The 19,748-nt window shown below is 47.6% G+C and overlaps 1 protein-coding gene across 2 annotated transcripts; it reads right to left on the minus strand.

Moving 5' to 3' along the window:
* Positions 1-1,711: 1,711 nt before the first annotated feature.
* Positions 1,712-19,660, minus strand: LOC114028511 (lysosomal amino acid transporter 1 homolog). 2 transcript variants are annotated; one of them, XM_027842775.1, is made up of 9 exons: positions 19,583-19,644; positions 16,296-16,389; positions 9,162-9,356; positions 6,615-6,744; positions 5,732-5,819; positions 5,008-5,150; positions 4,398-4,490; positions 3,635-3,820; positions 1,712-2,295 (listed from the first exon to the last, which is right to left on the minus strand). In XM_027842775.1, the coding sequence occupies exons 3-9, from the start codon at positions 9,335-9,337 to the stop codon at positions 2,215-2,217; spliced, it is 897 nt and encodes a 298-aa protein (XP_027698576.1). In that variant the 5' UTR covers positions 9,338-9,356; positions 16,296-16,389; positions 19,583-19,644; the 3' UTR covers positions 1,712-2,214. The 2 variants fall into 2 exon arrangements, with proteins under 2 accessions (XP_027698576.1, XP_027698575.1); XM_027842774.1 differs by lacking the exon at positions 16,296-16,389 and having other exon boundaries at positions 19,583-19,660.
* Between the last annotated feature and the right edge of the window lie 88 nt (positions 19,661-19,748).

A 19,748-nucleotide genomic window follows, 5' to 3' on the forward strand; every position in this document is an offset into this window, starting at 1 on the left:
CCTTGAAGGCAGGGATTGTCTCATTTTTGTCTTTGCCTACCCAGGCCTGGTGACCCTGTTTAGTAAATACTTTTGATTAATTGATACTTTCCAAGCTCCAAGGAGTGCAAAACTCAAGCATTGTGAACAAATGTTGCTTTATCCCACAGAGGATCCTAAGCTTTCCTACTGAGGGCAGAAGAGTCATCAGAACTGAGGGGAGACCCCAAAGGCAATTGAGTCTAACCTGTGCTCAAACAGGAATTATCTCTAAAAAACCCTTGGAAAGCGGTGGCCCATCTGGCCTTTGCTTGAAGACCTCCAGGGAGAGGAACCCCACTAATCCCTGTTCTGTACAGCCCTTCAAACGTCTAGCAGCCCAATTCATTTGAGGGCAGCCACAGGGCTGGGCTTGGAGCCAGAAAGATCAGAGTTCTAATGTTGCCGTGGATGCTTATTGAAGCCCACAGACCAGCATGACCCAGGATACTTCATCTCTATGAGCCTCAGGGTCCTAATCCAAAAATTGGGTAACAATTCCGTATTAGCTATACCTCAACCCTCCAGGCAATACCCTAAGGTTAAGAAGCCAAATAGAGGGAATTTCCTCACAAGGAAGAATTTTTTTTTTTTAAAGGGCATGTCTCAGTTTGCTTCTTTGCAATTTCATCTGTGAAGTGAGGGGTGGGGTTGGATCTGATGACCTCTGGGGCCAAGGAGAACAAGTCTCAACCCTCTCCCAGGACACAGCCCTGTGACTTCCAGCTGCCCAGCTAAGCTGGGGACAAGCTGGCCTGTTGCCCAGACCACTGGGGGTTGATGGAGCCCAGGACCTGTTTATCTCTCTGTTGAGCACACTTAAAGCTTCCTGGGGTCTCAGGGAGGATGTGGATGGAGGGCCCTGGAGAGCACTGATCCCCAGTGGGGCATTACAGAATCTGAGTTGGAGGGGACTGGCCTCTGAGGTCACCCAGTCCAGCCCATCGAGAGCAGGAACCCCAACCTCCCCTCCTGGGAATAAAGGTTATCCAACCTCCCTCTCCTGGAGGCTCTCTGGGGAGGGGGAGCCCCTGACCCCTGAGGCAGCACATTCCAATCACGGATGGTTGTCATTGGCAGGATGTTTTCCCCAGGGTCCAACCACCATCTCTCTGCCTGTCTGCAATTCTCATCTGCTGCTTCTTCCAGGATTTTACCCTCCAGGGCCAAGCAAACCAGTCTAATCTGTCTTCCACAGGACAGGCCTTCAGACCCATGGCAGCTCAATCTTCTCAAACTACTGTAAAGTACTTTGTAAAATCAGTGCCTGGCCTGTAGTAAGCACTACAGAAATGTTAGCTATTGCTATTATTATTATTATTATTATTATTATTACTAATTATTCTCTCCACCAAAGCTAAGCATCCCTTATTCCTCAAATAGCCTGAAAGGCCCTTATTCAGGGCAAAACAGAAAGAGTCTAATCCCTTTTCCCCAGACCAGTCCTCCTCCTCCAGGTATGACACCCACAAACGATGCTCACAGGAGGCGATCTGCAGGAGCCCGGCCATGCTGGCCACCTGCATGCTGGCAGTCCACTGAGCTCCTGCCCATGAGTTCTGGTACTTCAATCCCAGAGTCTGCCCGAAGAGCTTTGCTTTTTCTCTTCCCCCAAGAGCAGCAGGGGACATACAGAGGGTTCGGGACAAAATGCCCCCCACCTCAGCTGGAATAAGAAATACAAACAAAGGGCTGTCCATTTGGATGGATTTTACTAGCAAATTTGGTGCTGGGTAAAACACAGGGGAAGGAGAAACTGCTAGCTGAGTTGTGGGGACCAGAGGCCAGCCCCTGGGGAGGTCAGGGGTTGGGGAGAGTGTAACCCAGCCGAGGGAGGGCCCGAGGGGATACATCCTGGTGATCTGACCCCAAATCCCTGCCCATGCTGCTCTGCCTGGGAGCCCAAGATCTAAGCTGGGGGGCCAGTGGGGTCTGGTCCTTGGGAAGGCAAGTCCTGGCTCACAGAAGGAAGGGAGCAGACTCACAGAGGCTGGAAGAAGTCTCAGGCAGGACGACAGCCAGAGACAGGAGAGTTTCAGGGCTCCCCTCTGCCCTGCTGGCCCTGGCTCCCTCCTTAGCACCTAAACCCATTCCGACCAGGGGTGGGCAGCACCACCATCTCCCTTCCACGCTCCTCCCCTTGCCCCGGTGTCTGCCTGGTCCTTTGGCCATCCTGGTCTTGGCCTTGGCACACGATCAGCTGGGATCCTGGCCCAGCAGGGGCTCTCTCTCAGCGGAGGAGGGCTGCTTTCTATAGATGAGGAACTGAATGGAGATCTGGAGGACAAAGTCAAGGATAGCCACAGGGCAGGGCCCACCTGGCTCCCGGCTGCGCTCCGCCCCATCCCCCACCTTGGGAGCTTCAGATCCTGGAATGTCCCCTGCTTCTCCCCTCCCCCCCTCTTCTCCTGAATAGCCTTTGCAGCAAAAGTCAAAGATCACCTCCTCCAGGAAAACCTTCCAGATTCCCCCCACAACCTCAGAGAACACCTCACTGACACCTCTCTCTAAATACAGTGATCACGAAACAATGAGCATTATAGTTATTTCTATGTCCCAGTCCTCTATTTGACTGCAAACTCTCTAAGGGAGGGACTGTTGCTTAACTTTTCATCCACCTCCCCAGGGAATGGTACTTCTCTCCCTCCCCCCCAAAATCACTCTGTATTTACTTCACAGAGGTTTATACCCCTCTGCTTCCATAAAAGAAGGTAAATTTGGGGGCAGCATCCTGTACAGGGCCCAGCACAAGCCTGGGCACTCTGTAAAGACTCACACGAGAAGGTTGAAGAGTCTGTGATTTCACTGGTTGCCTTTCCTGTCCCGTCCCCCACCAGAATCCCAACCAGCCAAGGGCTTAGCGAGTCAAAAGGCATTTAGCCAGCTTCCATGCTAAGTGCTGAAGACACAGAGAAAGGCAAAAACTGTGCCTGTCCTCAAGAAGCTTCCATTCTACTGTTAGGTGCTCCGAAAGAGGCCAGAGAGGCTGAACTCCACTTGCCCTGGATTACACAGCCCATACATGTCAGAAGATCCCTTTCCCTCCCCTAGCACTTGATACAGGCTACCTGGATCAGTAATGATTTATGCAAATGAGATGGAGGTTAGCTTGCTCCCTAAAGCACCGGCTCCACATGCCAGCTCCCTCTCCCCATGCCTGTCTCATGCTCCATCTAAAACTGGCATAGCACAGACTCCCTTTTTGTAGGGCAGGCTGGCACCTTCTCTGTAGCTTAGAGTCTTAGAAAGTTTCCTGGGGGCTCTGAGAGGTGAAATCCCCGGCCCAGGGTCACACAGCCAGCATGTGTCAGATGTGGGATTTGAACTCAAGGCCCTCTGCCTCCCAGGGCCAGCTGCTCATCACCCACTATACCACACTGCCTTTCAGGAGCTCACATTTCCATGTTGTTTTATAGCTTACAGAGCACTTGGCTCACACCAGCCCTGCGTGGAGGCCAGTCCACGTTATCGTCCCCATTTTACAGAAGGGAAACTGAGGCTCAGCGGGAATGATGGTCGTGGCTAGCCTCTTCTCAGCAGAACCAAACAGCCGCCCCCACGCGTGGCCCCAGGGTCCCCACCCCGTCTGCCTCTAGCGGCTAACGCTCAAGGATACGATGACGTCCAGCAGCAGCACGCCCAGGCTGCCGATGAGCCAGGGGAGGTGGTGGAGCAGGAAGCTGCTCTCGGTCTGCCCGGCCTCGGGGTTCTTCAGGAGCACGCTCAGCCCGTACATCATGTTGCCCAAGATCACCAAGGCAAAGAGGGAGTAGGAGATACCCTGGGTGGACTTCCTCCGGAACTGGAAGAGCAGAAGGGGCCAGCTAAGCCCGGGCCCACCCAACTGGCTTCGTGCCCTCTGAGGAAGGGTCTCCCCACTAGTTAAACCAAGGGCAGCCACAGATCCAGCAAGGAACCGATGCTTTCAGTGACTGTGGGGCCCAGGAACCTGATTCCCAATCTCTCAGCCCCCAGAGCAGGCTCCCTTTCCACCTCCACTAGAGCCCCTCTGCACAGACTGGGAAGAAGCCAGTCCACTGGGCCCAGGCCCCAGAGCTCGGTCCTTCCCCAAGTCAGTCCCAACCGGTCTCCAGCATCTGTCTCTGAGGCCATGAAGACGTCAAGGCCGTTCTGGGGGAGGACGCTATCACCTTGTAGACCCAGACTCACTCTGGCGGTGAAGAGGCCCCACCTGATTCTGACGATCACCCTTCCCTGGGAGTGGAGCACGCCCCTGGCAAGACAGCCTAGACAGCTGACCAGACAGCCAGCGGCAGACGGAAGGGCGCTTTGGAGGACAAGGAGAGCACGCAGATGGACACAGAAGGCAAGAGGTGGCGTCCCGGGGCAGCAAGGCCCTTCCCCACAACGGCACTTACGTTGGTGTAGATCTGGGGCAGACGAGACGTCAAGTACAGCACGCTGGAAATGGAGCCGATGGTGAAGCCAACGATCTCCTGCTTGGTGAAGGGCTGGGGCAGAGGGAAGGAGACAGAACCAGACGTTAGGAGGCCTAACATTCCCAAATAAAAACTCACATTTCATCAGATCCCAGCTCTGGGGCTGGAATTCAGAGGCCCCCAGATCTACCCCAAAGCCCAGGGAGGTCACCAGACTCGCCCGAGTCACAGGGCTAGTAAGTGACGAAGCCAGGATTTGAACCATGTCATCTGCGCCTCCAGATCTCGGGCAAGATATTCTCCGAGACCTCCGCCAGCCCTATGTCTACGATTCTGTAATTTCCCCAACAAGTGAGTTTGAGCTGGGATCTGACTCCAAGTGTAAAGCTTTATTTTTGGCAGACTGGAGTCATTCTGGGTGTTGGGGGGGCCCCCTGACTGACCTACCTCTTTTTAGGGAGTCCCACTGCTCCACGGCTCATTGTGGACCAGAGACACTGCCTGGGCTCAGAGTGCCCACCACCCCTCCAACCCTTCCCCCATCAAAGGTCATTTCCCCTTAACCTCCCTCCCGTCACTTGGGACTTACTTTATCAGCGGGCTCTATATTCAGGAGCGTCCTGCTCCGGAAGACCTCCTGTGGGGATGAGGGACTGAGCTGCAGGAGGAGGGGGCTGGCTGACACTGCCCCAAAGGAGATGAACAGGAAGACTGCGTTGATGGGGGCTGATACTGCACACAAGACAAGACTGGGGATTAGAGATTTGGGCCTCGTCCCTCCGACCTGCTCGATGAGAACGTGGGTGGGAGCAGCGGGACTTCAAAGGGACACGCCTCTGAGTGGAAATTTGGGAGACTGAAAAAAGATAGGCTGGGGAGTGTTTAAACTGAAATTCTGCAGACTTAAAAAAAAGAGTTGGGGGAGAGTTTCATCTCATCAAGAAACTGGGTGGTGTTGGGCAGAACAGAGCAAGGCCAGGGAGAGGGGCTTATATCAGAGAGCAAATCCCACAGAGAACATCAAAATCAAGAAAGAAAAAGAAAAAAGAAAGGAACAGGAAAGGAAGCCCCAGGCGAGGGCCCCAGATGGTCCTGGAGGATTAGATCTACAACAAGTAGATCTCTAGATCTATAATAAGTAGATTTCTCAAGAGTTCCCTATCTTAGGAGATAGAAGACCTCAAAACCACAGAGAGGGCCTTTGAAATTTCTCCTTTAGACCCAGAGAATGGGCCGTGTGGTTCTCTCCCTCCCAGTCACTGTCGGGGCCTCAAATGGCAGAACAGTCCCCACTTCCCCCACCCACCACTCACTTAAGGAGCGCCGGTTTCTGAACTTGTAGTAGAAGTAGAGAGATATCATTAGGAGGTCAGCCAGCACATAGTAGATGGCAGTGTAGGTCTGCAAAAAACCCAAGACATCAACTAACTCTCATTTATAAGGCACAGATAGGTTTCTGAGCCTCAGTGACACCCTCACAGGGAGAGGGGAAGGGGGGAAGGATGATGTTGGGCTCTCAAAGGGAAGGTTGGTGGAATGGAAGCCTGGGCACATGGGGAAGGCTTGGACCATGGGCCTAGTGCCAAGCTGTACATCTATTGTACAGAGACCAACCTGGCTAAGTTTGTACAGACTGATCCCCAAGATGGCAGCAGAGAGATGGGTTTTTCCCACCTGACATTAAGAAAGGAACTATGATTTGCCTCGGTATCCACTTGGAATCAGGATGCCTAGGTTTGAGTCCGAACTCTGCCAAGGGGCCCTGGGTAAGTTGCTTGCCCTCTCTGGACCTCCCTTTACTCATCTGTAAAATGCAGACAATAATATTTACACCACCTCCTTCACAGGGTGGTTGTGAGTAAAGGACTTTCTAAGCCTCAAAGTTTTACACAAGGGAGGCCTGAGAAGGTGGACACAGCTATTAAGTATCCAGAGAAGGACCTGAACTTAAGTCTTCACCAACTCTCTGAATTCCTGGCACTTTCCACCTCAAGACCTAGACTTTAAAGACTGGCACAACCAGAAGAGGAAATCGGGGCCCACATAGGTCATCATTGGCCTTGGCAGACCTCCCAGCCCTGGGCTCTTACCCCAGGCTCCCCTCCCCCATGCCCCCACCCTACAAGGCTGGACCCAGGGACATTTCATCCCTGCCCATGCTGCCAGGTCATCTCAGGACCAAAGATGAAGGGATACCTGCAGAGGTAGCTGACTGGCGAGGAAAGAGCCAATGAGGTTACAGGAGTCTCCGCCTAGCCAACCCATCAGGAACCAAACGGAGATGGCCTGGTCCATGTTGCCTGTCCTGCAGGCCTTGATGTACTGGCTGTGGAAGAGAGAGAAGGCCATCACCTTCACTCGAGAACTGCTCCTCCCTCACCCAGTATCTTCTGATCCCAAACCTTCCCGCGTACCGCAGTGACGTCAGAGCTGACTCTGCTTTAATAAAGAGGTTCAGAGGTGCTAGCCATACCTGGGTTCACAGATTCATTGATCGAGAGCTGGGGGGGACCTCAAAGGGTCTCCAGTCTAACCTCTCATTTACAGATGAGGAAACTGAGGTTTAGATAGGGGACGTGACTCAGGACAAGTCAGAAGGGCTCTCACAGGCTGTCTGGTCCAACCTGTGCACAACCTCCCCCCCACCCATTTTGCAGATGGGGAAGTAAAGGAAGCAGCCTATGGTCACCCAAATAAGAAGAACTGAGATTTGAAGCCAGATCCTCTGACTTAAAGCCTGGCACTTGATTTCCACAGTGACACACTGCCTCTCTATGGAAGAAAGACCATTCCAACGAATGCATAAAGAACAGATTATAAGGGGAATACCTGTGGGATGAGCATTACATTAGTCCAGTGGGAGTGAGGGCCCAGACTTAGAGTGGGAGCCACAGGGACAGGGAGGAAGGAGTGGATGAAGGGGGGCCCCAGAAGCAGATTCAAGTCCCGGTAACTGACCGGATATAAAAAGGAATGGAGAAGGGAGGTCGGGGCTGTCCAGTAATGGTCCTAAAGTCATCAGGTAGCAGAAGGTTCTTGAGAGCAGAGGAGTCAAACATGCAGCCCCAGGGCCTATAACACCCTCAAGTGCAGCCTAAGCCAGATTCAAAGGTAACTGGGAAATACTGAACAAGACAAACAAAAATGCAACAAAATGTAGATAATATTACTACGTGATTATCTAAGTCGCTGTGCGTGTATGGTTTAGTGGCCCCTATTTCTCTTAGAGTTTGACACCCCTCATGTAAAAGACCTGGAAGACTTCACCATCACAGGGTGGAGTGAGGTGGGTACGATGTTCCCCCCCATACAAGTTAGGCTAATTTGTCCTTAAAATATATCACAATCGTCTTGGAGATTTGACTGGCTCAGAGGACTAAGGCTGAGGCATAGCATCCTGGTCATCTGAACATAAAGCAGCCCAGACCCAAGGGGCTGGAGCCCCTTCCTAGCCTTCAGACCCTAGATCACCTCAGTGAAAAAAGCTGAGCTCATATGAAGCAAGGCTTTGTCTTACATGAGCATCCTTTCCCAGATCTGAACACCCTCCTCCTACCATGGCTAAGTAAATCTTTTGTTAACTGTTTAAAACAAAGGAAGTGAGGCTAGAGATGCAGAGAAGGTCACTCCCCCACTCAAGAAGTTTCAATGGCTTCCTATTTGCCTCTAGGATCAAAACAAAACTCTTCTGTTTGGAATTTAAAGCCCTTCACAACCTGGCCCCAGTCTACCTTTAAATGTCATAACAGGGCTGCTAGGTGGTACAGTGGATATAGCACTGGCCCTAGGCCCTGAAGTCAAATCCAGCCTCAGATACTCTCTAGCTGTGTGCCCCTGGGCAAGTCACTTAACACCAATGCCTCCAATGATAATAATAATGATGATGATGATGATGATGATGATGAAGAGGGTGATAAATGTCATCAGAAATATCAGGAAGAATCCAAAGAGCCTCTATCTCTCCACCAGATTCCCAGAGTTCCGCAAGCTTCCTGGCACGCAGTAAATGTTTAATAGATACTTTTTGACTAACTTTTTCATTCATTCATTCAGGATGGAAATAGTGAATGTCAGAGGGCTAAGATGAAGAAGTCTTTTGCCATTCTCCTTCCAGGCTCGACTTCAGACATGATCAGGCAAGGGCAGGCAGAGGCCACAGTAGCTCAGAGATGCTGAGTGACAGGTGAGAGAGCGCAGGTACCATTTCAACGCTCAGGCTGAGGTTGATGCTGACGGGGAGGGGGAGGCTGAGGCAGGGAGAGGGAGGAGGTCACAGCATCACAGAATCTTAGCACTAGAAGCGTATCTCCCCCAAGCTGGCCCTAACCAAGAATTCTGTCTACAGCATTCCTCACGAGTGGGCATCCTGCTCACCGTGTGCTGGGATGGAGGGCTTCACTAGCTCCCCAAGCAGCTCATTCTACTGCAGACTGAATCCAATGGTTGGTCACTGACACCAGGCCTAATTCTGCCTCTCTGTACCCCACCTCCCCCACTGCATCCCAGTTCTGTTTCTTCAGGACTGACCCTTCTCCACTTGACAGGCCTTCATATATTTGCAGAAGGCAGCCAGAGGCCCTTCTGTCCTTCCTCCCTCCCTCCCAAACCCCACAAGGCGTTTTCTCTTCTCTCGGCTAAGGCCCCCTTCTCTTCCCCAGATTAAGAGTCTGTATGTCCTCAGCACAAGAGAGGCTGACGGTCACTGCTGGCCGCACTGGCTAACTGGTCCCCAACTCGACTTACGGGAAGGCAGCCGCAATAAAACAGACTATTGAAGTCAGGCCCAGGATCACGCTGGCTAGGTCCCACCCATCCTGGGCACACTCGTTGAACAGATCCCAGATCCAAGGGGAGCCATTGGGACAACTGGAGAAGTTCTCTGCGGCAAGCACGTTGGAGCCAAAGTTCTTCCAGACCATGGTGGGGGTGGAGAAGATTCTGAAAGGATCAAAGGAGTAAACATATATAAATCTTAAAGTGCTATATCGATATTATAGGCAACTAGGTAGATCACAGTGCTGGAGTCAAGAAAGCCTACACTGCAATCCAGCCTCAGATTCTTACTTAGGGGTGTGACCCTGGGCATGTCACTTAAGCTCTGTTTGCCTTAGTTTCCACATCTGCAAAATGGATTTAATAACAGCCCATACCTCCCAGGGTTGTCATGAGGATAAAATGGGATAATAATTACCAATTGCTTAGCATAGTGCCTGGCACACAGCACTTTATAAATGTTGCTGTTGTTATTATTGTAATTACACCAAAGTTTCCTGTAAAATGAGGATTTTAACACCTACTTTATAGGGTTAGTGTGAGCATCAAGTGAATAACATATGTGAAAAGCTTTGCAAACCATAAAGTGCTATATGAATACCAGGTGTAATTATGATTATGATTATGACTGAAAGGACTTCCAGGTTAGGGCAAGAAGGCACCAGAGCCTGGAACCAGGCCCTCCAAGGCTTCTGGGGGTTAGGGTTAGGGGCAGATGAAGAGGGCCACTTCTCTAAATCCCAATCTTGACCTCATCTGCTCTCTAATCAACCCCTAGTGCCCGAGCCCTCTCAAGAATAATCAGATTAAACAGACACCATGGCTAACCCAGTCAGGATGGAAGAAAGAGATAATCAGTCCTGGATACAGACCTAAGGAACAAGTTGTAACTCACCTTCCTACTTAGCAGTGTAAGGATGATAGGTTTGGAATCAAAGCCTGGCTCAGGCCACTTGCCATCTGTGCTGACCCTTAGCACAATTTCCTTAGGCCTCAATATCCTCATCTTTAAAAGGGGGATAATGAGAACATCTCCCCCACAAAGTAGAGGATCAAATGATTTGTAAACAGTTAACTTAATCTGCTTTTGCATGCCAGCACAAGGCTTGGTGCTGGGATACAAAGTCAAGTGTGGTCACATCACCAAGCCTAAAGCTCACAATGTGTCAGGCACAGTGCCAAGTGCTAGGGATACAAAAAAGACAAAAAACCACATAGCCCTAAGCAGACAAAAATCAAACCTCCTTTACCCTCAGGGAGCTTCCATTCTAACAGAGGAGATCAAATATACAAATAAGCCCCTATTTAGGTGTGACTTCTTTTATTACTGAGAAGCAGAGTGAACAGAGAGCCTTGGGTTCAAATCCCTCCTCTGACATGTAGGCTGGGTGACTCTAGACAAGTTACTTAGTGTCTTGTGGTCTCAGTCTTAGAGTAAGACTCTACGTTAATCTGTATCAGTGGGGTGCATTCCCCAAGCCATGAAATCCTCAGTGTGGTCCAAAAGCCACTGTCATTCACTGCCCTGCAAAGGCGGATCCTTCAGTTGTCCTCCCAGCCCGAGCTGTCTGGATACCCCATGCCCTCCAGAGCCACGAGGTCTATTTCCCCTTAGCCCCAGCTCTCCCATGGGCTCTTCCTCCTCCTTCACCTGGGAGAGTCAGGGGAGGTTTACAGCATTTCTCAATGTTTGCACATACTCCTTCCACAGGGACATCCAAGGTCTCAGTCATTAGTGACCCTAGGAAACTGCTGAAGCTGGGGTCATGTGACTGTGTCTGGTTGTGAAAGAAACCCTGAAGCAGCTTCCTCTTTGTCCCCAACTTCTTGTGAGGAGTTTCTTAGGAGCTCAGGGCAGCTACAATGCTCCAATCATTGGAAGCTGCCTTTCAGCTATGCAAGGAGTCAAGGGGTGGTGGGTGGCTGGGGAGTCTCTAAGATGACGGGATTGAGCTAGAAGATGTCTGAGGCCTCTTCCAGAGCCAAATCTATAATCATTGGAACAGGGACAGATCCCACAAATCAGCTAGTCCAATCCCCTCATTTTAAAAAAAAATAATTTGTTTCAATGAACAAAAATCTATTTTATCTCCCCAAATGGAAAACAAACAAAAAAAAAGTGAAAAGAAAACCCGTGTAATGAACATTCAAAGTCTACAAAACAAATTCCCAAATTGGCCAAGTCCAAAAGTATGACTCAATCAGCCCCCTCCATCCACCCCCTCTCCATGAGGAGGTGGGCAGCAGACTTCTCTCTGGGGCCTCAGGAATTGTGGTTGGACAGTGCATTGAGCAGACTTCTCAAGGCCTTCAAATCAACCCCTTCACTTTACAGATGAAGGAACTGAAGCCCAGACAAAGGAAATGGCCTTTCTAGGCTGACACAGGCAAGCAGCAGAGCCTGAATTTGAACCCACGCTCTCTGCTTCTGAATCCATTGCAGTGAATCTCAAAGAGCTATGGATGAGTCAGTTCTAGTGCCTGTCCTGTCTAGAGGGCCTCTGATTGTTACACAGCCTTGCCCTGGGAGGGATCAGGCACCAAAGAGGTAGGAAAGATTCAGTCTTCTTTCCATTCCCATGGAGCTGACATTTGGAGAAGGGCCTGAGATCCTCAGCAAAGACAATCACAGAGAGCACCCAGCCTTGAACCTGGACTTCTACAGATATCTTTTCCATTTCCATTGTCATTTTTTATAACATTATGAAAAACATAACATGACCACAATAAATGCTCATAGTTCAGAAACCGAGACAGTGTGACCTCACGGATAGAGTGCTGGACTTTGCGGGCAGCAAGAACTGGGTCCTTCCAAGCCCTCTCTGACACAATTTACCAGGGCAAGTCATTTAAAAGCTCTTAACCTAGGGGCAGAGCCATGATGGCAGAGAAAAAGCAGGGACTCGACTAAGCTCTCCCCAAAACCCCTCCAAAGACCTTTAAATAACACCCTAAAACAAATTCTGTAACAGCAGAACCCACAAAATGCCAGGGTGAAGCAATTTTCCAGCTCAAGACAACTTAGAAGTTCGACAGGAAATGTCTGTCACACCAGGGTGAGAGAGGAGCACAGTCCAGTGCACGCCGCACCAGCAGCAGCACCAGCACCAGCAGCAGCACCAGCACCAGCACAAACCAGCCTCAAGCAAACCAGGAGTAAGGCTTGGGAGTAACTAAATCAGCAGCGGCAGTGGATGTTTCCAGAGGTCTTAGCCCACAGACAGTAAGAGGGTTGAACAACTGGTCAGAAGGAGATTACAGGGGTCTCTTTACACTGAGGCAGGACTCTGTTGCTTTGCCCATACTCTGACCCAGACTGCAGTCCTGGGCAGCAATCCCAGGGCAAGGAGGAGCACCAGCACACCAGAGTTTGCAGCCTCAGTGGAACAGGAATCCTCATCACAGTTCCAAGGCAGAAAAGAGTGCTTGTGGTCACTCATAGACCAGAGCAAAGGCCAGGAAAGGAGTAAACACCTTGCCCTTGATCATACCACCTTGGGAGAACTGAAAACTTACAGGTCCCTAGAAATATCTCTGAAAACAGCTGCACAAAACCCCCGAAGCTTGGGACAGTACATTCTCCACATTGGAAGCAGACCCCTACTTTAACAAAGAGTTTATAACTCACATAATTGGCTGGGAACATGAGCAAACAAAGGTGCAAAAAAAGTCAGACCACAGAATCTTTTTTTGGTAACAAAGAAGATCAAAATGTACAACCAGAAGAAGACAACAAAGTCCAAGCCCCTACATCCAAAGCCTCCAAGAAAAATATGAATCAGTCCCAGGCCATTTTTGGAAGAGCTCAAAAAGAATTTTGAGAAGCAAGTAAGAGAAGCAGAGGAAAAACTGGGAAGAGAAATGAGAGTGATGCAAGAAAATCATGAAAAAATAGTCAATAGCTTGCTAAAGGAGACCCAAAAAAATACTGAAGAAAATAACACCTTAAAAGATAGCCTAACCCAAATGGCAAAAGAGGTCCAAAAAGCCAATGAGGAGAAGAATCCCTCAAAAAGCAGAATTGGCCAAATGGAAAAGGAAGTCCAAAAGCTCACTGAAGAAAATACTTCCTTAAAAATTAGAATGGAGCAATTGGAAGCTAGTGAGAAATCAAAGACATTGTAAAACAAAACCAAAAGAATGAAAAAATGGAAGACAATGTGAAATATCTCATTGGAAAAACAACTGACCTGGAAAATAGATCCAGGAGAGATAATTTTAAAATTATTGGACTATCTGAAAGCCATGATCAAAAAAAAAAAAAAGCCTAGACATCATCTTTCAAGAAATTGTCAAGGAAAACTGCCCTGATATTCTAGAACCAGAGGGCAAAACAGAAATGGAAAGAATCCACTGATCACCTCCTGAAAGAGATCCCCAAGGAAACTCCTAGGAATATTTTAGCCAAATTCCAGAGTTCCCAGGTCAAGGAGAAAATATTGCAAACAGAGAGAAAGAAACAATTCAAGTATTGTGGAAACACAATCAGGATAGCACAGGATTTAGCAGCTTCTACATTAAGAGATCAGAAGACTTGAAATATGATATTTCGTAGGGCAAAGGAGATAGGATTACAGCCAAGAATCACCTACCCAGAAAAACTGAGTATAATCCTTCGGGGAAAAAATGGACATTCAGTGAAATAGAGGACTTTCAAGCATTCTTGCTGAAAAGACCAGAGCTGAACAGAAAATCTGACTTTCAAATATAAGACTCAAGAGAAACATGAAGAGGTAAACAGGAAAGAGAAATCATAAGGGACTTACTAAGGTTGAGCCGTTTACATTCCTGCATGGAAAGATGATATTTGTAACTCATGAGACTTTCATCAGTATTAGGGCAGTTGGAGAGAAAAAATTATATGTATGTATAGATAGATAGATAGATAGATAGATAGATAGACAGACAGATAGACAGATAAACAGATGGATAAATAGAAGGCACAGGATGAGTTGAAGATGAATGGGTGCTACCTGGAGAATAAAATTAAGGGGTGAGAGAGGATTATACTGGGAGAAGGAGAAAAGGAGAGGTAGAATGGGGTAAATTATCTCACACAAAATAGACAAGAAAAGGCTTTTTCAGTGGAGGGGATGGGGGGGAGGGAAGGTGAGAGAGAATGAGTGAATCTTATTCTCATCGGATTTGGCTTAAGGAGGGAAAATAACACACACACTCAATTGGGTATGGAAATCTATCTTACCCTACAGGAAAACAGGAGTTGGGTGGAAGGGGAGAAGAGAACAGGGGGATGATAGAGGAGAGGGCAGATTGGGGGAGGAGGTAATCAGAAGCAAACACTTCTAAGGAGGGACAGAGTCAAAAGAGAGAATAGAATAAACAGGGGGCGGGACAGGATGAAGGGAAATAGGTGTTCTGCATGACTACACACATAAAACCTGTATCAAATTCCTTGCCTTCTCAATGAGGGTAGGTGGGGAAGAAGAAACAGAGAAAATTTGAAACCCAAAGTTTTAAAAACAAATGTGAAAAAAAATTGTTTTCACATGCAACTAGGAAATAAGATATACAAGATGGGGTACAGAAATCTATCCTGCCCTACAGTAAAGTAGAAGGAGAAGGGGATAAGAGAAGGAGGGAGAGATAGAAGGGAAGGCAGACTAGGGGAAGAGGTATTCAGAATGCATGCCATTTTGGGGTGGGGAGAGGGATGAGATGGGGAGAAAATTTGGAACTCAAAATTTTGTGGAAGTGAATGTTGAAAACTAAAAATAAATTAATTTTAAAAAATTATAATTGAGCAAGTAGAAGCTAATGATTCTATGAGAAATCAAGAAACAATAAAACAAGACCAAAAGAATGAAAAAAAAAATAGAAGATAATGTGAAATATCTCATTAGAAAAAACAACTGACCTGGAAAAAAAATCCAGGAGAGATAATTTTAAAATTACTGGACTTCCTGAAAGCCATGATCAAAAAAAGATATATTGTGCTTTAAGAAATGATGAGCTAGATGCTCTCAGAAAAACCTAGAGACTTACATGAAATGATGCAAAGTGAAATGAGTGGAACCAAGAGAACATTGTACACAGTAACAACAATATTGTAAGATGATCAAGACAACTCTGAAGGACTTATAATGAAAAATGCTATCCATTCCCATAGAAAGAATTGATGGAGTATGAATACAGACCAAAACATACTTTTTTTACTTTCTTTATTTTTCTTGGGTTTTTAATTTTGGTCTAGTTTTTTGTTTTTACAACATGACTAGTATGAAAATATGTTTTGCATGACTACACACGTATAACCTGTATCAAATTGCTTGCCTTCTCAATGAGAGGGGTGGGGAGGGAGGTAGAGAATTTGGAACTTAATTTTTAAAATGAATGTAGAAAACTGTTTTTACATGTAATTGGGGGAAATAAAATACTACATTAGAATGAGAAAAAATAAAAATAAATCAAAAAACCAAAAAAGGAAAAAGTTCTTAACCTCAGGTTCCCCATCTGTGAAATGGGAGAAAATTAATGATAGCATCAACCTCACAGATCATCTCGAGGGTCAAATCAGGTGATGTGATGTATATACAGTGATCAGAGAAAACGGAAAAGAATCTATATGTTCTAATATTTATTGCAGCTCTCTTTAAGGTGGCAAAGAACTGGAAAAACTGCGGTGATGCCCATCAACTGGGGAATGACTGAAAAAGCTGTGGTATATGAATGTAATGGAATACTACTGTGATATAAAAAATGATAAACAGGTTGGTTTTATAAAAACGTGGAAAGACTTGCATGAAATAAAGCAGAAATGAGCAGAACCAAGAGAACGTCGAATATAGTAACGGCAATATTGTTCAAAGAGTAACTGTGAACGGCTAAGCTATTCTGAGAAACATGATCAGCTACAAAGGAAAATGCTATCCACCTCCAGAGAAAGAACTGATATATGGAAATGTATATTGTATGGTTCTCTCTCCTCCTCCTCCTCCACCTTTACCTCTCTCTCTCTCTCTCTCATAAACACACATACATGCATATATATAAAATGTTGGCCTTCTCTAATGTTGGGTTGGGAGGGAGGGAGGGAAACAACTTAGAACTCAAAATGCAACAAAAAATAAATAAAAAAAAAAACACCTTGCATGGGATCCTTGTGTATGTCACTCTTTAAAGCATTCGCATCAGAGAAGCTACATCTTGAAGCTCCAGCCACATTAAAAAGTGTTAAACACTAAAAAATAAAACAAAAACAATTAGGCTCTTAATAAATGCCTGTTCCTCAAAGAGGGGGTGGGGTGTGTCCTCTCCTCCCCCAGGATCCTTCTGGCTCTAGGCAGATTATCAAGCCTCGGACCACTGCTTTTTTTCCTCTCCTGCCTCATTCTCCTTTCTCTGAACACTATGGAGACTCTAAAGGCCTCTGGGCCAGTTCAGAGCATAATTCAGCTTCCAGGGCACACCAAAAGGCTGGTTTCTGAGTAAAAGGTAAGATGGGGTTTTCCTTAGAGGTTCTTGTTAGCCTCTTCCCAAACTGGTAGGAGACAGCAGTGAACCTTAGAAACTCTGCTTTTTACCTTGGAAGTTCATAAAAATACAGAATAGGAGTTCAGAGGTCATCGAACTCAAAACCCCCACTCTTCCCCACCTCGTTTTGTAGCTGAGGAGCTTCTCCTAGAGTGGACATTCACTATATTCTCCCCTCAATTAAAAGATGTGCAGTCCCTTCCAAGTGTACTAGTCTGAAACCTGAAACTCCAATCCTCTCTCCAATACTTCTCCGGGGAATTTAAGAAGGTTCTGTATTATCAGGCATCTCATTCCAAGCAGTATCAGAAACATCTCCTTCAGGGAAATGTCTTCTTCAGTAGACTGAACCAGAAAACAAGCCTCGGAGGACTTACCCCTTTTATGCCTGGAACTCCCTAGAGGCCCTTCTGCAATGGAATTGTGATTGCCTCAGTGACCCACTGTACTTAAGCCTAGCTCCATTCACGATTTATCTTAATAACAGAATCGAGCATGTATATAGCACTTTACCGTTTGTAATACACTTTATATATATATATATATATGTATATATATATACATATATATTAATTCATTTGACTTTACTCTCAGGAACCTCTCACATACATCCTTTTATCCATCTATGCTCCTGCCTCCTTGGCCCTCACTCTCTCCTTGTTCAGTCCCGTCTGACTTTTCATGACCCCACTATGGGTTTTCTTGGCAAAGATACTACAGTGGTTTGCCATTTCCTTCTGCAGCTCATTTGACAGATAAGGAAACTGAGGCAAACAGGGTTAAGTGACTTGCCCAGAGTCACATAACTAGTAAGTGTCTGAGGTCAGATTTGAACTCTAGAAAATGAGTCCTCCTGGCTCACTATCCACTTCCCCACCTAGTTGTACCTTCTGCAACGACTTCCAAATAAAACAGCCCTCCCTGGCCCTCCACTTCTCAATTGGTATGGTCTCCTCCATTAGAAGGGCAGCCCCTAGAGGGCAGGTTATCTCCTCACATTTGTATCCTCAGGGCTGTGCACTCTGTAAGTATGTCAGTCAATAAACATTTATTAAGTGCCTACTATGTGCCAGACACTGTGCTAAGCTCTGAAGATACAAAAAAAGGCAAAAGACAGTCTCCTGCCTTCAAAGAGCAAACAATATGGGGGGGGGGTCTATGACAAGCAAACAAATATGTAAAAACAAGCTATATACAGATTAAATAGGAAATACTTGGGAGAGTAAAGGCATTTGAACTAAGAGAGGACAGGAAAGAAATTCCTGTAAAAGAGGGATTTTAGTGGGGCCTTGAAGGAAGTCAGGGAGGGTAACAGATGAGACAAGGAGGGAGAACATTCCAGGCACGAGCGACAGCCAGAGAAAATGCCCAGAGATAGGGAGATGGAGGACTTTGTTTATGGAACAGCAAGGATCTAATAAAACCAGGACCTAATAAAATGACTTTCATTTATATTTTTCACTCAAACTTTTCCTCCATAGTTTACATTCCCACAGAGTTGGTGGTGGTCTTTTTGGAGATCTCAGCACAGTCCAGAGACTATTCCCTCAACTGTGAGAGTCCAGCTCCATTACTGTGCACCTGTCCCCCAATAACTAGGTAGCCATGGTGATCCCTCAGTACCAATACTCAACTGCACACACACACACACACACACCCCCCACAATGCTCAGCACTGTCTAGACCCTCACCAGGATGATGCCTGAACAAAGTCACTGAGGGTTTAGAAAGCCCAGATCCAATGCCAAAATCCTGGATCAGCCCTATACACAATGGGCCTGGGCTGCAGTTTGGAGGAGTCTAACCTTAAAATCCCTGTCTAGCCTTTAGAAAAGGCAAGGGATGGAGTATACCTCATTTATTATAGATATTTGAGGTGTCTGCACACATGGCCTGCACACAACACTCTTGAGTATTGCCCAACAGATTAAAATGAAATTGGGAAATATTTAACAAAATAAGTAAAAATACAATCGAACATAGATAATGTTCACATGTTTTTATCTCTCCCCATTAGAGTGTAAGCTCCTTGAGGGCAGGGGCTGTCTTTTGCCTCTTTTTGTAGTTCGTTGAATCAGCACAGTGCCTGGCACACAGTAGGTGCTTAATAAATGTTGACTGATTATCAGGCTTTCTCACACTCCTGGATTCTGCTGCTTAAAAATTCAAGGTAAGAGGCTGACTTCCTTATGTGACTTGATGTTTACAATACATCTGGAAATGTGCCAGCACATCCTTACCAGACAGCTTAGGCACGCTCATTAATACCCTGCTTGGCTGATGGAAGGGACGGGGAAATGGGGGTGGGGTGACAAGAGGCCCAGGACTTCTGGGTCCCCAGGACTGCCCTCCCACCCCTGCCGGATTACTGGGTCCCTTCCGGGGGGATAAATGATAACCTAGCCTGGAAGTTTCAGTCCTTCCCTGCCCAGGAGGCTGTGCCTCCAGGCTGAGACAGGCATAAACAAGACCTAAGTTGGAATCCTAGCTCAGGGAGACTCCAGGCAGATCCCTTTCTGTCCCTGGACCTCAGTTTCCTCATCTGAAAAAAGAAGAATGTTGGACCAGAGACTCCCTTCAGGTTGCTTTCAAGTCCACATGCCGGGAGGCCAGTGAAGGGTCTCGGGGCGCGGGGGTGGGAGGTGGGGGTTGTTGCCTGTTTTCTTCCCGGGACCAGGGGGGTCCGAAGAGCATCAAGCCCGGGTATTCGAGGACTCAGGCCATCATCCTACCTACCCCTCCAGGGCTAGCTGCAAGCCCCGGATCTCAAAGCGCTTACAATGCCTCCTCCGAAAGAAGAGTAAGTGAAGCCCTGGGAAGGTGGGGGAGCAGACTGGGGGGTTCCCGGGCGTCCGGGGCCGCCCCGCCCTGAACCAGCCGCCTCACTCCCCCCAACGTACCGCTTAGACGGCTCCGACCGCAGCAGCTTGGGCTCTCGCAGCCCGGCCCGTCGCAGCCCAGCCTCTCGCAGCCCGGCCCGGCTCTTGCAGTCCAGCGGGCTCCGGTCACCTGACTGCAGCCGTCCCTCCGCTCCGCCCTCCGGGAGGTGCCGTCGCTCCGTACCTC

This window comes from Vombatus ursinus, unplaced genomic scaffold (assembly GCF_900497805.2).
Source record: "Vombatus ursinus unplaced genomic scaffold, bare-nosed wombat genome assembly UNPS02014884.1, whole genome shotgun sequence".
Taxonomy (NCBI): domain Eukaryota; kingdom Metazoa; phylum Chordata; class Mammalia; order Diprotodontia; family Vombatidae; genus Vombatus; species Vombatus ursinus.

What these genes read in the sequence shown, in the direction of transcription:
- LOC114028511 (XM_027842774.1), bottom strand. Translation starts at nt 9,337, where the DNA reads ATGGTCTGGAAGAACTTTGGCTCCAACGTGCTTGCCGCAGAGAACTTC. An exon ending in CAGAAACCGGCGCTCCTTAA is followed by an intron (nt 5,151 to 5,731) that starts GTGAGTGGTGGG and finishes TCTTGTGTGCAG; the next exon opens with TATCAGCCCCCATCAACGCA. An exon ending in TGCCCCAGATCTACACCAAC is followed by an intron (nt 3,821 to 4,397) that starts GTAAGTGCCGTT and finishes CTGCTCTTCCAG; the next exon opens with TTCCGGAGGAAGTCCACCCA.